The 17,931-nt window shown below is 37.8% G+C and overlaps 2 protein-coding genes and 1 pseudogene across 3 annotated transcripts in view; 2 read left to right on the plus strand and 1 right to left on the minus strand.

The window, feature by feature from the left end:
• Positions 1-291: 291 nt before the first annotated feature.
• LOC103673699 lies at positions 292-6,636 on the minus strand (annotated as a pseudogene).
• CMTR2 (cap methyltransferase 2) lies at positions 3,924-11,434 on the plus strand. 2 transcript variants are annotated; one of them, XM_008702365.2, is made up of 2 exons: positions 3,924-4,049; positions 7,884-11,434. In XM_008702365.2, exon 2 carries the CDS (start codon positions 7,903-7,905, stop codon positions 10,216-10,218), a length of 2,316 nt encoding a protein of 771 aa, XP_008700587.1. In that variant the 5' UTR covers positions 3,924-4,049; positions 7,884-7,902; the 3' UTR covers positions 10,219-11,434. The 2 variants fall into 2 exon arrangements, with proteins under 2 accessions (XP_008700587.1, XP_008700586.1); XM_008702364.2 differs by lacking the exon at positions 3,924-4,049 and adding an exon at positions 4,124-4,257.
• The window catches only part of HYDIN (HYDIN axonemal central pair apparatus protein), a 394,665-nt gene continuing 380,878 nt past the window's right edge, over positions 4,145-17,931 (plus strand). Inside the window, exon 1 of the mRNA XM_008702363.2 lies at positions 4,145-4,257. The gene's annotated coding sequence lies outside the window, so the exon portion shown is untranslated. The remainder of the gene's footprint in view (positions 4,258-17,931) is intronic.

Below are 17,931 nucleotides of genomic sequence, written 5' to 3' on the forward strand. Positions count from 1 at the left end.
TTATAAAAGGGGGAAAATGCATGTATCTACTTCATGGAGTTGTTGAGAGGATTAAATGAATAAAAAAAGGGCAGTTTTCAATGTTTGGCACATATTATGTACTCAAAAATGTTAGTTAATGTTGTGATTATTTTAGTAAAGCCTGGCTCAGTATATGCTTTGTTGTTTGAAATACTCCTGATAATATTTATAAACCTCAGGGAACATAGTAATTGTATTTAGGGGATCATATAGCCCTCCTCTAGCATCTAGTCCCATAAAAGAACAATATACAAAGCTTTTCATTTTTAATTAATATTTATTAAGAATCAGAGGTAAAAAGCAACCAACTTCCACCAATAGCTAAAATGAAAGGTTTACGACACCAAAAGTTGGTGAGGATGTGAAGCAACCAGAATTCTTTGTTGCTGTTGTTTAGTTTTTATAATCCTAAACTTAACTCTGCAATCTAACTTGACTTGGAGGGGGATAAGGAAAGTATGGAACCCATCGATCTGCCCCAGGGAACACAAAGATTATAGGATAGTTTCTGCAGATGGGGCGACGGGGTCCTCTCCTGAGCTACAGAAGGAAGAGTCTGGTGCTTAAGATTACGACACAAGTCAAATTTATAAGATTTGTCCACATCAGCGATGGTGATCTTCTTGCTGGTCTTGCCATCCCTGGATCCAAGGTGTTCCGTGGCTGCTACAATATTCCTGGCCTCTCTCCCCTTGCCAGAGACCACATGCATGCCATCCAATCACTCAGTTTTGGCAGTGCAGATGAAAAACTGGGAACCATTTGTGTGGGGTCCAGCATTTGCCAAGGACAAGATGCCAGGACCCATATGCTCCAGGATGAAATTCTCATCAAATTTCTCCCCCTAGATGGACTTGCTGCCAGGGTCATTATGGTGTATGAAGTCACCACCCTGGCACATAAATCCTGAATACTGTCAAAGCAGGAAACTTTATAACCAAATCCTTTCTCCCCAGTGCTCAGAGTACACAAGTTTTCTGCTGTCTTTGGAACTTTGTCTGCAAACAGCTCAAAGGAGACGCAGTCCAAGGGCTCACCGTCCCTGGCAATGTCCAAGAACAAGGTGGGGTCGACCGTGGCTGGGCGGCGTCTACAAGGGCCAGAATTCTTAGGTATTGTGGGTAGGGATGTAAAATTGTTCAAGTACTCTGGGAAAACTGTTTGGAGGTTTCTTCAAAGTGACATATAGATCTATTTACCCAAGAGTAAAGAAAACATATGCTTACAGAAATGTCTTGTACTAGAATGTTCATAGCAGTTTTATTCACAATTGCCTCAAACTGGAAACAGAACTCGGATGTGCATCAACAAAAGAATAGATAACTAAATTATGGTCCATCCATACAATGGCATACTAATTAGCAATAAAAAGGAACGAACCTCAAATGCATAAAATGACATGGGTGAATATTAACAGGGTGCAGAACATGCTGCCCCCAAATATGGTGACTGGCATATTAAATATTTTAAGCTAACAGAATTTGAGAAACGGCAGGTGCAGGAAGGACCCTCTGACCTTGCCCTGAAGCAGGTCACAAGATCCTCATGTGAGATATGCCCTCCCTATAACTGGAGGAAAGGAACATCCTTACTTCTGAAGATGGAGGGAATTCAAGAGGAATCTGGATGAACACACCTTGCTAAATTTCCCCCACTGTACTACTCTTAGCTCATACCCATTTGTTACAAGGAGGCTCCCATGTCACATAAAACATGTTAGTAAATTTACATGCTTTTCTGTTGTTAATCTATGTTTTGTTATGGAGCCCCAGCTGAGAATTTAGAAGGGTAGAAGGAAAAGATTTTTTTCTCCCCTACAATAAAAAAAAAAAAAAAAAAAAAAAGATTACTGAGTGGAAATGGACTGCAAACAAACTGATTGACTGAATTTATATAAAATTCTAAAACAGGCAAAACGAAACTATGATGATATAAAACAGATCAGTGGTTGCTTCGTGGGAGTGAGATTGCTTGGGAAAGGGGTTAAGGGAACTTTCTGGAATATTTAATAGGTGTTTGGCAAAAGTGGTTGAATAGTACATGTAGGATTTCAGCATTTGACTGTATATAAAAATTTTTTTTTTTAAAAAAGGGCAACCAACCTGTGAATTTGGAAGATCCTGGGAGATCTTTTCCTTCCAAACAGCCTTCCATTGATTGATCTTCATGCTATCTAACACTTATATTTTGTCTTTTTTGTTTTAACCAGTATAATGTATAATTGTAACTCATTAAGATGTTTGTTTACATTTCCCCAAAGACTAATGAAGTTGAGCATCTTTTCATATGTTTATTGGACTTTTGGATATCATCTTTTGTTCTGTTTTTTTTTGCCCATTTTTTTCCACTAGGGCATCTTTTCTTATTTTATTTGTTGGAGTTATGTATTTTGGATACAAGGTCTTTGTCATACATATGTATTGTAAAGATCTTCTCCCACTCTGTAGGTTGTCTTTTCACTCTCAGTGGTGTCTTATGGTGAATAGACATTCTTAATTTTAATACGGTTCAATTTATATATTTTCCCTTTATGATTAGTGCTTTTCCTGCTTTGTTGTAAACTTTTTGCCTACTTCAGGTTCACAAAGATGTTTTCTGCTAAAAGAGTTGTTTGCCTTTTAAATATAGATTGGCAACCCAAATGAAATGTATTTTTATGATGGAGGTAAGAGTCCAAATACGGTTTTTTCCATATGAATATCCAAATGACCTAGCACCATTTTCTTGAAAAGACAATTGTTTCCCCTCAATTGATGCACATCCTGGAGGACTTGTAAAATGTATTTTATGTACATATATAATATACATAAATGGTTCAAACTCTACACACAGCTCTATATATTCCTATTTTTATACGATACTGTTGACACATATAACCTATTAGTGGCTGAATAGTATCACATTATATGGATGTACCATGAAGAATTTAATTAATTCCCTTAAAGTAGACATTTAGAGTTTCCAGTTTTTGTTATTGTTGTTATTAAGGTGCTGAAATGAACATTTTGTCCAAAGGAGTGCCAGTTTGTTTCCTAAGGATAGATTGCTAGGTGTGGGAATCGCCTGGCTAAGGTGCAAGGCCTTTTTAAAGCTTGCCTTCTGTAAGGATTATACCAATTTTTATGCCCACCCACAGCATATAAATCTATTTCTCCATATTCTCACCAACAGTGGTCATTATTGATCTTTTTAATCTTTGCTGAATTGGGTGAAAAGGAAATTTATTGTTTTCATTTCCAACTCTTTTTTTTTTAATAGGTTAAAAATTTTTGTATATATTTACTGGCTGTTTTACTTGTTTTGGATGACCTGTTCAAATTTTCGCCCAATTTTCCTTTGAGATTGTCTTTTCCTTCCTGGTTTATAAACATATATTTGTTATAATAACAGAGTGTTATCTCGCAGTTTGCCTAGTTTGGCTTTTAACCTCATATTGTCTTTCAAGCACCAGCATTAACTCCACCTGTTACAAACCAACTTCTGCCTAACAGCGTTAGAAAGCCTTCCCCGCCCGAAGGCCGGGTGGGCGGAGCCAGCGTGTCCTGGACAGGTTTGCCCCGCCCCATCCTGTAAAAACCAGGGATGTACTGTATGGTGACTAACATAATATAATAAAAATATTATTATAATAAAAAAATAAATTGGTAACAATTTAACTTCAAACAAAAAAAAAGCAAGGGTTCCCCGCTCGAAGGCCGGGTGGGCGGAGCCAGCGTGTCCTGGACAGGTTTGCCCCGCCCCATCCTGCCCTCCCGACCTCCCCACCGAGGGGCGGGGCCAAAGGACGCCCCGCCTCCGCGAGAACCTTCCGTTGCCATAGAAGCCGTGGGCGCGGAGGCTGGCGCTTCCCAGCTCCAATACCCAGCGGAGAAACGAAACCTAGGGAGCGAGGGCTTCGGCGCTGTCCGTCGTCGGCGTGCGTAACGTTGACGCGTGACGCCAGCCCGGCCTTGAAGCGCGTGCGCAATGTGGCTTTCAGGACCCTCGGGCCGCGGTCTGTCGACGTTCCGCGGCAGCGCGGCCTGGAGGTGGGTTCCCGCTTCTGGTGTTGCGAGGGCGGGCCAGGGCCTTTTTCCCGGCCTTTCGGCGCGCCACCTAGGCGCCTCAGACCTTTAGGAGCGACCGTTCCGGGAAGCAGCCCTGGGAGCGGAAGTGGAGGATGGTTCCCTCGAGTGAGGAGAGAGAGTGAAGCGCCGCCTCTCTAGACCCGGGGGGCCGAGGTGGGCGTGAGCGAAGGTAATCAGACCCGGCTTCCGAGGCCTGGTAGTCCTTCGACTTTGCAAAGGGTGAGGCGGGGCTGGGACTAAGGTTCTTCCAGGTCAGGAGGGAATCGGACCGCTCGAATGGAGCTTGGGACACACTTCAGGTGAAACGAGGTCTTGGGTGCCCCTGGCCCAAAGTAAAGCGGTGGATAGACTCTAGCTATTATTTTCACCGTTGCTGGGACGAGGAGTTGCCAGAAACACTTCTAGGATGTCAGGGTGGGTTTCATAGAGAAATTACACGTGAGTAAATATTTGAAGGAGGTGAGGGAGTTAGCTGTGCAGGTAATCTGAAGGAAGAGAGTTCCAGGTAGAGGGATTGATAAAGACTTGCAGGTTGCAATGCACTTGGTGTTTAAGTGAACAACAATAAAACTCCTTTGTATTACAGCGTTAATTGGAGAGAGCGCTGTTGATGAGATATTGGGGGTTTTGTGCCCGGCCCACGACTTTTGCAGGTATTTCCTTTGGGGCTTTGGGCAGGGGGTTACATGACTTTTCCACTCGAATCTGCAAAACAAGAATGGTAATACCCTCCTAGCAGAATTGTGATGCCACAGAGCTCTATGGAGTGCTTAATGAAGGAGACAGAGGAACATACTGGAAACTTTTTTCTTCTGTTCTGTAAACCACGTGTTTTGTTGTTTTTTAAATTTTTGGTCATGCATTGAAGTGCTGGAGTGAAGTGAAGTGCTTTAATATGACTCCTATTCAGAACCTAATCAGAGGAGTGCTGTTTGTGCTAAGTATGATATACATTCATTTATTCAATAAATGCTCACTGAGTGTTTACTATATACTAAGCACTGTTGTAACCTCGGGGTGATAATTGAGTCAACAGAACAAAGATCCTTGCCTTGTGGAGCTTAGATTCTAGTTTGGGGAAGACAATAATGAACATAATAAGCAAATCATATGTTAGAAGGAAAAGAGAGTCATGGAAAAAAAGTACAACTAGGTCCATACCTTTACCATTGGTGGTAGTGCAAGATGCGATTAGGATGTCAGGGTGGGTTTCATAGAGAAATTACACGTGAGTAAATATTTGAAGGAGGTGAGGGAGTTAGCTGTGCAGGTAATCTGAAGGAAGAGAGTTCCAGGTAGAGGGATTGATAAAGACTTGCAGGTTGCAATGCACTTGGTGTTTAAGTGAACAACAATAAAACTTGTGTGGCTGGAGCAGAATGAATAAGGGGAATTATAGACAGGTTAGAGATAGGTTGGGGCTGGAGGGCAGAAATCTTCCAGGTCCTTGTGGGCTACCGTAAGGACTGTGGCATTTACTTTGAGTGAAATGGGGAGCCAAAGGAGGCAAAGATAGAAGAGACCAGTTCAGTTAGAAGGCTATGGCAGTAATCGAGCGGAGAATTGACCATGTCTATAATCAGGAGGCTGGTAGCTGGAGGTGGGTGGATTCTGGGAATCGATTGGAGGAAATAAAGGTTGGATTATAGACCTGAGCATTATTTTATTTATATATATATTTAACATCTATAATTTTTTTGTAAATATATAAGATATAATCTTGATTTGTGTACCACAGGTATAGCCAGGAAGAACAATGGAGTGTTTGAATCACTTTAGTTTTTCTCGTGTGAATGTAATTATCTATTAAGTTAGGTAAGATTTCAGAGGTCACCTACAGCCATTAAGTAGTCTGTGAAATTAGACTAAAATCAGACTTTTTCCAAAATAGAATATAGTTGCGATCTAAACATTGTAGTTTCCAGTAAGCCCAGTGGGAAGTAAGACAGAATAACTCGTAATAAACTTTCCTGTGCTTTTATTTAGTATTTTAATGAATGTGGCAATGCCTCATTTTTGCCTTCTTTCAGAAATCTGTCTGAGGGGCGCCTGCGTGGCTCAGTTAAGCATCTGCCTCCGGCTCAGGGCGTGATCCTGGCGTTCTGGGATCGAGCCCCACATCAGGCTCCTCCGCTGGGAGCCTGCTTCTTCCACTCCCACTCCCCCTGCTTGTGTTCCCTCTCTCGCTGGCTGTCTCTTTCTCTGTCAAATAAATAAATAAAATCTTAAAAAAAAAATCTGAGTATAGCTTCTAACAGTAAAAAAAAAAAAAAAAGATAAGAAAAAGGTATTGATGGGCAAGTGTGACTATTAAGTATACTCTATGTGTATTGTAAATATACTGTGGCAAACAAATGACTAAGAAGATACTTGTTACTTCAAGAAGCTTACAAACTAGTGGAGTATACAGGGTTGTAAATAATTTAAACAAAATATAAGCAGATGAAAAAAGTATGCCAAAAGAACAGTACAAAATAAGTGCTAATAGAATACAGTCTTTTGGATATTATTGTATTTATTGTGGCATTAGCTCACCTTTGTTTCCCATTTTTATCATCAAACACTGGCTTTTTGCAGGATGGTGGTTTCATTGTCAGTCTTTTGTGTTTGACAGATTTAGATTCTGTTTAAAAAACTGGTGTAGAATGCATTGAATATGCTAAGTAAATGCAGAGCTTATGAACCAAAGGACCTATTAATTAACATTGAGCCAACAAGTACTGTGTAATACTTACAGCTCTATCTGCTGGGATATATGACTTAGGCCGACACTAGGCCATTAAGCCATACTTCTTTCCCTTATAGCTCTTTCCCTCTCCAGTAGACGGATGTTTTTGATTTCTTAGGCGGCGTTAGAACACAGAATGTGGGGGGGACTGTTTATAATTTGTATATTCGGTGAGGATATTTCTTCAATTTAAAGATCCTCTATCAAAGTGTGTTATGCTTTAGTGCAAGAAGATACAGTATTTTATAGTGGAGGCACGGCGCTGTCTGAGCAGATGAGACAGGAATCTAGTTTAGAGACATGCCAGGTTGAACTCTAGTTCAGTTTCAGCATTGAGCTGAATAGAGGCTAAGCAGTCAGGTACACCACAGTTACCAAGCAGTATGGTGATAAGTGTTAGTTGGTGGCCTGTAAAGGTGATTTGGTACCCCCGAAGTGCATGTCTTAGCAAGAGTGTGAGATCTGGATGGAAGGTGTATTTGGCAGTCCTTGTGGGTGGATAAGTGTGTGGTGGCAGAGAGGCTTGGTAGCAACACCAGTAATGGGTTCAGGTGTAGGATCTTCTCCTGGAAGGAGGTGAGATTTGGAGGGAACTAAAAAAAGCTAAAAGTTACTTGTTAAAATTTGATCAAAGGTCAAGGGATGACTCTTACTAGTCTGAGAATGTGTTTGGGGCCATGTGGGTGGTGTCTCAGCCATGGGTAGAGGAAAATTTTGGGAAGGAGCTAGATGGATTACTGTGTTACTACTATGAGTTGCCATCACTGATGAATATTCGTTTATATACTTTTTATGTGCTGGCGTGTTTTATCCTCATCTTTTAAATAAGAGACTCAAAGATGTAGTTTGCCCAAGGCCACTTTTTAGCTGTGGATTTGAGCTCAGGTCTGTTGGATGTAAAAGCCTTTACTCTTTCCTTATTCCAAATTGCCTCATTATGTAACAATATGCTGACATTAGCCTTCTCATTTTATGTGGTTTGTCATGAGTATGGTCTGATTTGCTGTGGATGAGATTTCACTCACTAATAAATTTGATTCATTTAATTATGTGTTTTCTTTTCCTAGATTTTAATTTAATTTGAAAATGAGTAAGTGCAGAAAGCCATCACTGGGTTCAAGTCCTGAGACATTCAGCCCAGAGACATTCAGCCCAGATGTTCTTGCTGACATTTTTGAACTCTTTGCCAAGAACTTTTCTTATGGCAAGCCACTTAATAATGAGTGGCAGTTACCAGATCCCAGTGAGATTTTCACTTGTGACCACACGGAATTTAATACATTGCTTGATTTGAAGAACTCCCTAAATGAAGTAAAAAACCTACTGAGTGATAAGAAATTGGATGAGTGGCATGAACACACTGCTTTCACTAATAAAGCTGGAAAAATAATTTCTCATGTGAAAAAATCTGTGAACGCTGAACTTTGTACTCAAGCATGGTGTAAGTTTCATGAAATTTTGTGCAGCTTTCCACTTATTCCACAGGAGGCTTTTCAGAATGGAAAACTGAATTCTCTCCACCTTTGTGAAGCTCCTGGAGCTTTTATAGCTAGTCTCAATCACTACTTAAAATCCCATCGATTCCCCTGTGATTGGAGTTGGGTAGCTAATACTTTAAATCCATACCATGAAGCAAATGACAATCTTATGATGATTATGGATGACCGACTTATTGCGAATACCTTGCAGTGGTGGTACTTTGGTCCAGATAACACTGGTGATATCATGACCTTGAAATACCTGACTGGACTTCAGAATTTCGTAAGCAACATGGCTACCATTCACTTGATCACTGCAGATGGGAGTTTTGATTGCCAAGGAAACCCAGGTGAACAAGAAGCTTTAGTCTCTTCTTTGCATTACTGTGAGGTTGTCACTGCTCTGATGACTCTTGGAAATGGTGGCTCTTTTGTTCTGAAGATGTTTACTTTGTTTGAACATTGTTCCATAAACCTGATGTACCTGCTAAACTGTTCCTTTGACCAAGTCCACGTTTTTAAACCTGCTACTAGCAAGGCAGGGAACTCAGAAGTCTATGTGGTTTGTCTCCACTATAAGGGAAGAGAGGCAATCCATCCTCTGTTATCTAAGATGGTGCTGAATTTTGGGACGGAAATGACCCAGAAAGCTCTCTTTCCCCATCATGTGATTCCCGAATCTTTTCTTAAAAGGCATGAAGAATGTTGTATGTTCTTTCATAAATACCAGCTAGAGACTATTTCTGAGAACATTCGTCTGTTTCAGTGTATGGGAAAAGGGGAACAAACAAAGCTGAATAATTTAAGGGACTGTGCTGTTCAATATTTCATGCAAAAGTTTCAGTTGAAGCCTCTTTCCAGAAATAATTGGCTAGTGAAAAAATCTAATATTGGTTGTAGTACAAATACAAAATGGTTTGGGCAGAGGAACAGATATTTTAAAACCTATAATGAAAGGAAAATGCTGGAAACCCTTTCGTGGAAAGATAAGGTGGCCAAAGGATACTTTAATAGTTGGGCGGAAGAACATGCTGTGTATCATTCTGGGCAAAGTTCTGTCTTAGAAGGGACAGCTTCCAATCTTGAGTGGCACTTATGGCATATATTAGAGGGAAAGAAACTGCCAAAGGTAAAGTGTTCTCCTTTCTGTGATGGTGAAATTTTAAAGACTCTTAATGAAGCAATTGAAAAGTCATTAGGAGGACCCTTGAATTTGGATTCCAAGTTCTGGCCCAAAAAGCAGTATTACTGTTCTTGTCACATTTTTACTGAAGAACTGATATTTTCTGAGTTGTTCAGCCTTACCAAGTGCCTTCAGGATGAGCAGGTGGTAGAACCAAGCAACCAAATAAAGTGCCTGCTTGTGGGCCTTCCAACCCTCCGTGATACCAGAACGCATATACCACTGGACGTTCACCTCCTGGAATCAGCTGAACTCATGACTTTCAGCTGCTCGTTGCTTCATGATGGAGACCCGACTTACCAGCAGCTGTTTCTGGACTGCCTTCTACATTCGCTGCAGCAGCTTCATACAGGAGATGTTATGATTTTGCCTGTACTTTCTTGTTTTACCAGATTTATGGCTGGTTTGATCTTTGTACTCCACAGCTGTTTTAGATTCATCACATTTTCTTGTCCCACTGCTTCTGAGCCCCTGAAGACCTGTGCAGTCCTGCTGTGTGTTGGTTATCAGGACCTTCCAAATCCCGTTTTCCAGTATCTGCAGAACGTGAATGAATTGTTGAGCTCTTTGCTGAAATCTGACGCACCCCAGCAGGTTTTACAGTTTGTGCCCATGGAGGTGCTCCTAAAGGGGGCACTACTTGACTTTCTGTGGGATTTGAATGCTGCCATTGCTAAAAGGCATTTGCATGTAATTATTCAAGGAGAGAGAGAAGAAATCATCGGCAGCCTTCAGCTGTGATGTTGAACTTGCCCTTTCTGAGATTTAACTTTATGGCTTCCTACAGTTTCCATTGTTATTTCAGCCCTTTGCTATTTAAAACCTTTCAATTGGGGGAAAGGCTAACTTTTGTATCATTGAAAGTCTCAGTATTTCGGGAAAACTACCAGCTAATTCTGATCTCATATATATGCCTCTAGGCATAGAGTTTTCCATGTGGTGCAATCTATACAGTGATCACATTCAACCTGAAACATGAGATGCACATATACAGTTGGGATGGACACACACATACTTATTTAAGCAGTTCACTTGATCTTATCCATCTGTTTCAAGATTTGCACCCATGTGCCTTCATCCGGATTAGATTTTTTTCCAACTAGTTTCCTCAGTGGCTAATGCTATTAATAAATTGAGAGAGGTCTTCGATGAAAGGAGGTGAACCACTCTCAGCAGCGCTGGTTTTCTTTAATACCACATCAGTTGTGGATTCAGGGAACTCCTCTTTCAGGATGCTCTGAATTTGCCATTTCTTGCCTTTAGGCCATTGACCCGATTTACTCGCGTGGTTCAAATGAAGCTATGTGCTGTTTTATGAATATTTTAATGACCACAGCCATCCAGCCAGAAAGGATATCAGGACAGCTTCAAACCAAAGATCATGTTTAAAACAATTAAAAATCACTGTGTCTAGTACATACCTGTATCATGAAAAGCTTCATTTAGCAATGGTTTAGTAATCTTTAACTTCCAGGAAATAATCTGTGCGCTAACGGATTTTTTTAGATTGTAAAATAGTGTGTATGGACTCATATTGGGGACATATGAATGTAATGAACATAGAGAATCCTGAAGAAAAATTTTTACACTTCCAGAATGATGGTTCAGCATGTAAATTTTTTAAATCTTATTTCTTTGAAAGTAGCACTTTACCAAAAGATTAACCATGAGATGGTTATTTTATCAGTTGTGTCTGATTTCTTTTGAAATATATGTATTTGACAGTATAAATGAGCTTTTCTGGCAAACTGTATTAAGCAGATCTTCATTACTTTGAAATTCCACAAAGTGGAGAATGTTTATATTCTCACATGTGCATTTTAGACATTTTTGTTAGTGATATAAAAAATAGATGTGTTCTCTGATATATTTGGTTGATAAATATTAATCTGAATTTTTTTCATGTTCTTTGCTATTTTTGAGTTCCATTATAGATTTATGAATAAAGTCATTAGCAGAGAGATTTTGTGTTCGTCTTTTTTAAAGAGACTCATGGGGGAAGTTAAAAATATAACTTGGAAACATTTTTTTTAAGGAAGGTTTGAATGGGAGTTAATGTTCCTTCATTTCCTCTGATTTGTATTCATTAAAATTTAGTCCTTAATATTGTAATATTTATGGAATTTCTACTTCAGGAAAGAAACTGAATACTTAAGGGAGGGAGGATAAGGGGGTAGATTGAGTTCTTGCCAGGGAGGGTGTGGAGGCCTGGAGGTAGATTTCCAGAAGAATTGTGATTTCTTACTGGTCACTGTGGAAGCAGTTCCAGTTGTATAATGACAGAAGTCTGACAGAAAATTGGTTACCAGGAGAGACTTAAAAACCACTCTTGGAAAAACGTTTTGCACCTAAGAGTCTTTATGCCTTGGTGGGTTTGGTCCAATACAATGATGCAGTTTAGTTTTGCTTATTTTAACTAGTTCATTCGAATGAAGTTGAGAGCCTAGGTCAGGGTTACTGGTATTAAAACTTTCTTTTAAGCACCTCAAATAACCATTGAATGCTTAGGGTTTTTTTTTTGTTGTTTTTTTAACACTAATCCATCTCTGTTGGAATATATGGCATACTGGTGTATATTAGAATATATTTTGGTATCTAACTTGTCTTTCGAATCAGTTGCTGTTCATCTGATTTTTTGGATTCATATTTGCTCTGTAGGTGAGATAGGACTTGAAGGTTCAGATTGAACTGGATGTGGAGGACAGGTACCAATGACTTATAGGAACTTCTCTGAGAAAAAGGGGAGGAAAAGTGCTGTCCAAAAAATGAATGACAAGAAGACTGTAAGGTGAGACGTGATTTGTATATCAAGATTGTTACTTTTATTTTAAAAAACTTTTTATTTGTAGATCTTGAGATTTTTTACTTAATCGTGGTGCTTTTTGAAAAGAATTTTTTAACAGCCAGAAAATGTAAACTTCACAAATGTGTTTTCTAGAAAACTTAGATGAGAAATAGGTCTTATAAATTTAATTTCTTCAATGTTAATTTTTGTTCTCCCTAAGAAGAAGTTTTATATTTTAGTGGAGGCCTTTATATATTATCCTAATGTTACTTAAATATTTAAATTCATTGAAAATATCTTTTCTGGAATAAATTAAAGGTCGAATTTGTGGATTTACTCCATCTTTAAAATAGTTATTTTGTTTAAAAAGATTTGTATTAAATTTTTTTCTACAGCAGAGATCTTGGAGTGGAATGAAAGAAGCATTTAAAAAATTTAGGGAGAGTTGGGAAAAAAAGTTGGTTGATGCTTTTGTTATCTTACTTATTTTTGATGAGACTATATCTGGTCTTTAAAAATACGTAAACTTTATTTTTCACTTCCAGTTGAACTCATTATAGTTATACTACTGTGGCATGGGTAAATGAAATCAGTTAATCCCTTACATTCTCATATTTTTAGAAACGAAAATGTTGATTATCAACCCAACCAAAATCTTATTTTCCATGTTTAAATACTTTTCCATATTTAAATTGATTTGCAAATAAAAGGGCAACACTGAAATTTCATTTAGTGTATTTTTGCTTTCTAGATGAAAGTAAGAAATAGGACATTTTTAGTTTCACTTTTTTAATTGTTTTAAACATTAATGATTATCATTTTTATAAAAGTAGTATATGCTTACAAAGATTTTAAAGCATGAGGGTTTTTTGCTAATTTTTATGTTCTAAAAAATAAAAACATTAATTAAACTCATATAGTTAGGCCTTATTTAAATGTCCTTTGTTACCTGTTTAATACATTTTGAACAAAACTTAGATTTAATGTAAATGTTATCCCCTATTAAAATGATGAAAAATTACCATATGTAGATGGTACAGATACGCAAGGCCTGACTGAAAATTTACTCCATAGTTACTATTGAAAATAGAGACTGTATTATTTGATAATAGGCCTCCTCACCTTTTTATTTTATTTTATTTTTACTGGATTAAACTCATTTCAGGCTGATTTTAGGAGCAGAACTAATCATAAAACAAAAATTTTAGTATTCCCTAATGAATTTCTATTTGAATGGTAAACATATTTTAGAGCTGGCCTAATGGCCAAGTAGCAAGTAAACTAAGAGCATACAACACACAGTAACTCATAATATGTAGGTATGTTTTTGGGCATGTAATTAAAGCAATAATCCTCAAAATTTATAGTGAGTTCTTGATTGTTATTTTGTACTTCTAATCAGTGCATTCTTTAGTTTATATAAAGTAGCAATCTTCGAATAAGGAGGTCTGCCCCCCACCCCCACCAATCTGCTACTTTCGTTTTCTTAGTTTGAACCAATACAGAAGATCAACATAACTTATCTTTGGATAAGTACAAGTTTATACTAGAATGTTTCGGGAAGAGGTGAAGCTGCTTTATAACCACAGATGTGGTGAAGATACCCGCTGTTTTATATTAGTAAAAATATTTAGAAATTACCTGTCATTGAGCATAGGTTAGCATTTAATCTTATTCAAATGAAAATTTTATTTATAAGTCTGATGTGCTTGTGGTCACATACAGGTTGTATACTTATTGACAAGTTGTATCCAGAGTAATATTTTTTCTAATTTTCTTGGGACTTTATTCTTGCTGTCTTTCCAGAGTATCTTTATAGACCAGCTAGGTGGAATTCTGTGTTTATTGTGTGCCCAGTGTAGCAGCATCAGTGTAGCCTGTTACCAGACTTTTAGTATTATTTATTATTTAAAATCGCAGCCGCCTTGTTGATTTGTGGGTTAAATTTGTCATAATACAATTAAGGAAAACATTTGTAGAGGTTATTCTTTTTCTCTAAACTATTTGTGTACATTCTGCCGGAAAGTTATTTTTGCTAAAATGATTCTATAGACCTTTGTGGATAAACATATTTTATTTACATGTATATCTGCCTCTTTTTGCTATTTAAGCTTGTGCTTCAACACCAAATTATTTTACTGGGCAAGACAGATGTGCTTTTATTGTCTCGGCTTTTGAGAATTTCTGTTGTTTCCAGTGCATTTCAGGATTGAAAAATTAGTCTGCATACTAGACTGGTTGAGAAATTTCAAAAGAAGCACAAACATATCCTAGTGATTTTTTTTTTAGAGTAAACATCATTCCTGTAACTATTTGATAACTCCGGTAATACGAATCTTTTCCTGGAGCTGTTGCACTTACTGCTTCAGTCATTCAATCTGAGCATTACCTTAAATTAATCAATATTCCATTGTTCTATCTTTTTTCTCCATTCTTTCATTTTCTTTCCAGAATTATGAATTCAAGGGCAGGGTGCTATGGCATATACTTATATTTCATATGGTCAAATACAGATGTCTTCAGAATACTATTTGATTTTTTTATTATAGAAAATTTACAAACATACACAAAATTAAAATCATGTTAACAACCCCTCATGTACCCTCGGCCAGGTTCCATTAACTACCGACATTTTGCTTAACTTGCTTTATCTTCCTACCCCCCCCCTTTTTATGGAGTATTTTAAAACAGATTCATGAAATCTGTCTTAACAGATAAGGACTTTATCACATGTGACAAAATTAATATCACCCAATACTTAGTCTATGTTCAAATTTTCCAGGTTGTCTCAAAAGTGCCTTTTTGTAGGTGGTTCAAATAAGGACCCGAATAAGGTTGGCCCATTGTATTTGCTTAATGTGCAATTAGAAGTCCCTCACCCCATTCTGTAGCCCAACATTTTCTTTTCTAAGCCATGTTAACTGTCCTGTACTTTTCCACATGCTGAATTTGGCTGATTGTCTTTTGATTTGTACCTCCATGCCACATATTTCCTATGAATTGGTACTTAGATACAGAGGATTGATTACCTTTGGAAGAAAACTTCATAAGTGATATTGTGTACTATCTTTTTTGTCAGATCATGAAGCACAAAATGGCTAGTTGCCCCCTCTCAGTGACATTAAGGTCAGTCAGATTCAGATGTCAACCTTATTTATACACTACATTTTTCTATCGATCTTTCATTTAATCATTTTAGCATTTAATGGGTATTGATACTTAGCTCTATTAGAGTTTGCAAATTAATGATTAACCACATTTCTTCAGTATTAATTGGACTTTATAACACATATTAGAGTCACCCACTTATTTTTGGGGGGGAATAGTTTGTTCAGGAAAAACATGGGAGGAGTGCTTCATTTTTTAAAACACTTAAGTTTTCAGAAAAATAAGGTGATGTTTTAGCAACCCTCAAAGGTGACTAATGAAATTTTTTTTTTTTTTTTTTTTTTATTTGACAGAGAGAGAGACAGCCAGAGAGAGAGGGAACACAAGCAGGGGGAGTGGGAGAGGAAGAAGCAGGCTCCCATTGGAAGAGCCTGATGTAGGGCTTGATCCCAGAACGCTGGGATCACGCCCTGAGCCGAAGGCTGACGCTTAACGACTGAGCCACCCAGGCGCCCCAATGAAATTTTTTGTGTGTGTTTTTTTAACTATCTTTAGGTGCTCATGGATTGTTATGTATTTGACGTATTTTAATCAGTTACAAATACTGTTCTCATTTGATGCTCAAATTACTCTATTTTGACTTGGGTGAGTGGGGGAAGGGCTCCTTCAAGTTGATACCCACGTCATTTTTTACATAATTCAAACAGTCTGTGATAGCTTGTATACTTTCTGGCACAACGTATGCCCTTGTCATCTTGTATATTTCTGCCCATACCTGACATCTTCCTGACCTTAATGGGAATGTCTACAGTGCAGTTGTTCTCAAGCTTTTTGGTCTCAAGACTCAGTAAACTCTCTTAAAAATTACTGAAGATGGGGCGCCTGGGTGGCTCAGTCATTAAGCGTCTGCCTTCGGCTCAGGGCGTGATCCCGGCGTACCGGGATCGAGCCCCACATCAGGCTCCTCCGCTATGAGCCTGCTTCTTCCTCTCCCACTCCCCCTGCTTGTGTTCCCTCTCTCGCTGGCTGTCTCTCTCTGTCAAAATAAATAAATAAAATCTTAAAAAAAAAAAAATTACTGAAGAATCCGAAGAACTTTTGTTCACTGGATTATATCTGTTGAGATGTTCCGTGTCAGAAGCTAAACTGTTAAAAATTTTAAGTTTCATTAATTAATTGAGAAATAACTGATAAAACTATTGTGTTAACATAAATACATTTTACAAAAAATAACTTTCCAAACAAAAGTGAGAAGCATGGCAGTGTTTACATTTTTGCAGATCTTTTTTGTCTTCATAATAGAAGACAGATTCTCATATCTGTTTTATATTCAGTCTGTTGCGTTACATTGTTTTAGTTGAAGTAGTTAAGAAAATCTGGAAAAGGAAGGAGTATTTTAATAACCTTTTTGGGTAATTATGATGTTCTTTGATGCTGCTCCAAAACTTGACAGGTGATAGTTTCTTAAAAGTTGGTTGCAAAGAAGAATCTGAACATATTAATGAACTTTTTGTACTCTGTTAAAATGCATCGGTCTGTCTTGCACTTTGAAGGGATCGCTTACTCACACGTGGTTTGGTAACCCCACGAATTGGTCATTTGGAAAATGAGTTCATTGAGTTATGCAGATCTTGCAAATGTCTGACGCATTTGATTTATATGGTACCAAAAAAAATAGCATTTTTAAACATCACTGCTGATCTCATCAGAAAAAAATCTAAGTATTGAGAAGCTGTCAAACTCAGGGTGGTGGACAAAAATTTTCTAAAATTTTAATTTTTGCTTGAATGCTTGAATTCTCTCTCAGCGACAAATACTATCTGTTGTTTTCCTTGAAATGAGAGCTCCCCTTATTAATTATTGAGGAAGTATCTGTCAAATACCCAAGTCTATAACTATAAACTATAACTACCAACTATATAGTAGCTATGGTTTGTCTCCCAGTTGTTCTTCCAAGTAAATATGATGTTCCATGAAAAATACACAACTTCAGTTTGCAGCTCACTTGCACAAATGCTTTTCCTGGTGACAGCCATCCTACGAAGTGCTTTCTACGTACTTCCTATTTCTTCATCTGGGATATTAAAGGCATGGACTCAAGAGTTGAAACTTAATAAATTTAATTATTTTTACTACTTCATCCAGGACATTCTTAAGTAAAAAAATCGCTCTTTTTTCCACCACTATGAACATGTGTGTTGAAGAATACAGTGACTCCTGAGAGGAGTTTAGTGCCACTCTCTTGATTTGTGCTAAGTTACCAGCAGTTCTGCCCACCACGGCTTTTGCAGCATCAGTAAAACTATTGCCATCATCAGTAAAACTATTGCCATAGCATAGAAATAAATAAGGTCTTGGTTTGGAGCCACAGACTGTGGTTGGAGAACTGTTGTCCTGGTCTGTTCCCATTATATCAGCTGCTGATTTTTTTAAGTTTATTTTCTTATTTTTATTTATATATATATTTTGAGGCTTTTAAAAAACATAAATGTTGTTTTTCCATTGCTAAAATCTGTGGAGATGAGTATATTTTTCTCTTTAGTTCTGTTAAAATGATTAAT

The sequence above is a fragment of the Ursus maritimus genome, unplaced genomic scaffold (assembly GCF_017311325.1).
Source record: "Ursus maritimus isolate PB19 unplaced genomic scaffold, ASM1731132v1 scaffold_19, whole genome shotgun sequence".
NCBI lineage: Eukaryota > Metazoa > Chordata > Mammalia > Carnivora > Ursidae > Ursus > Ursus maritimus.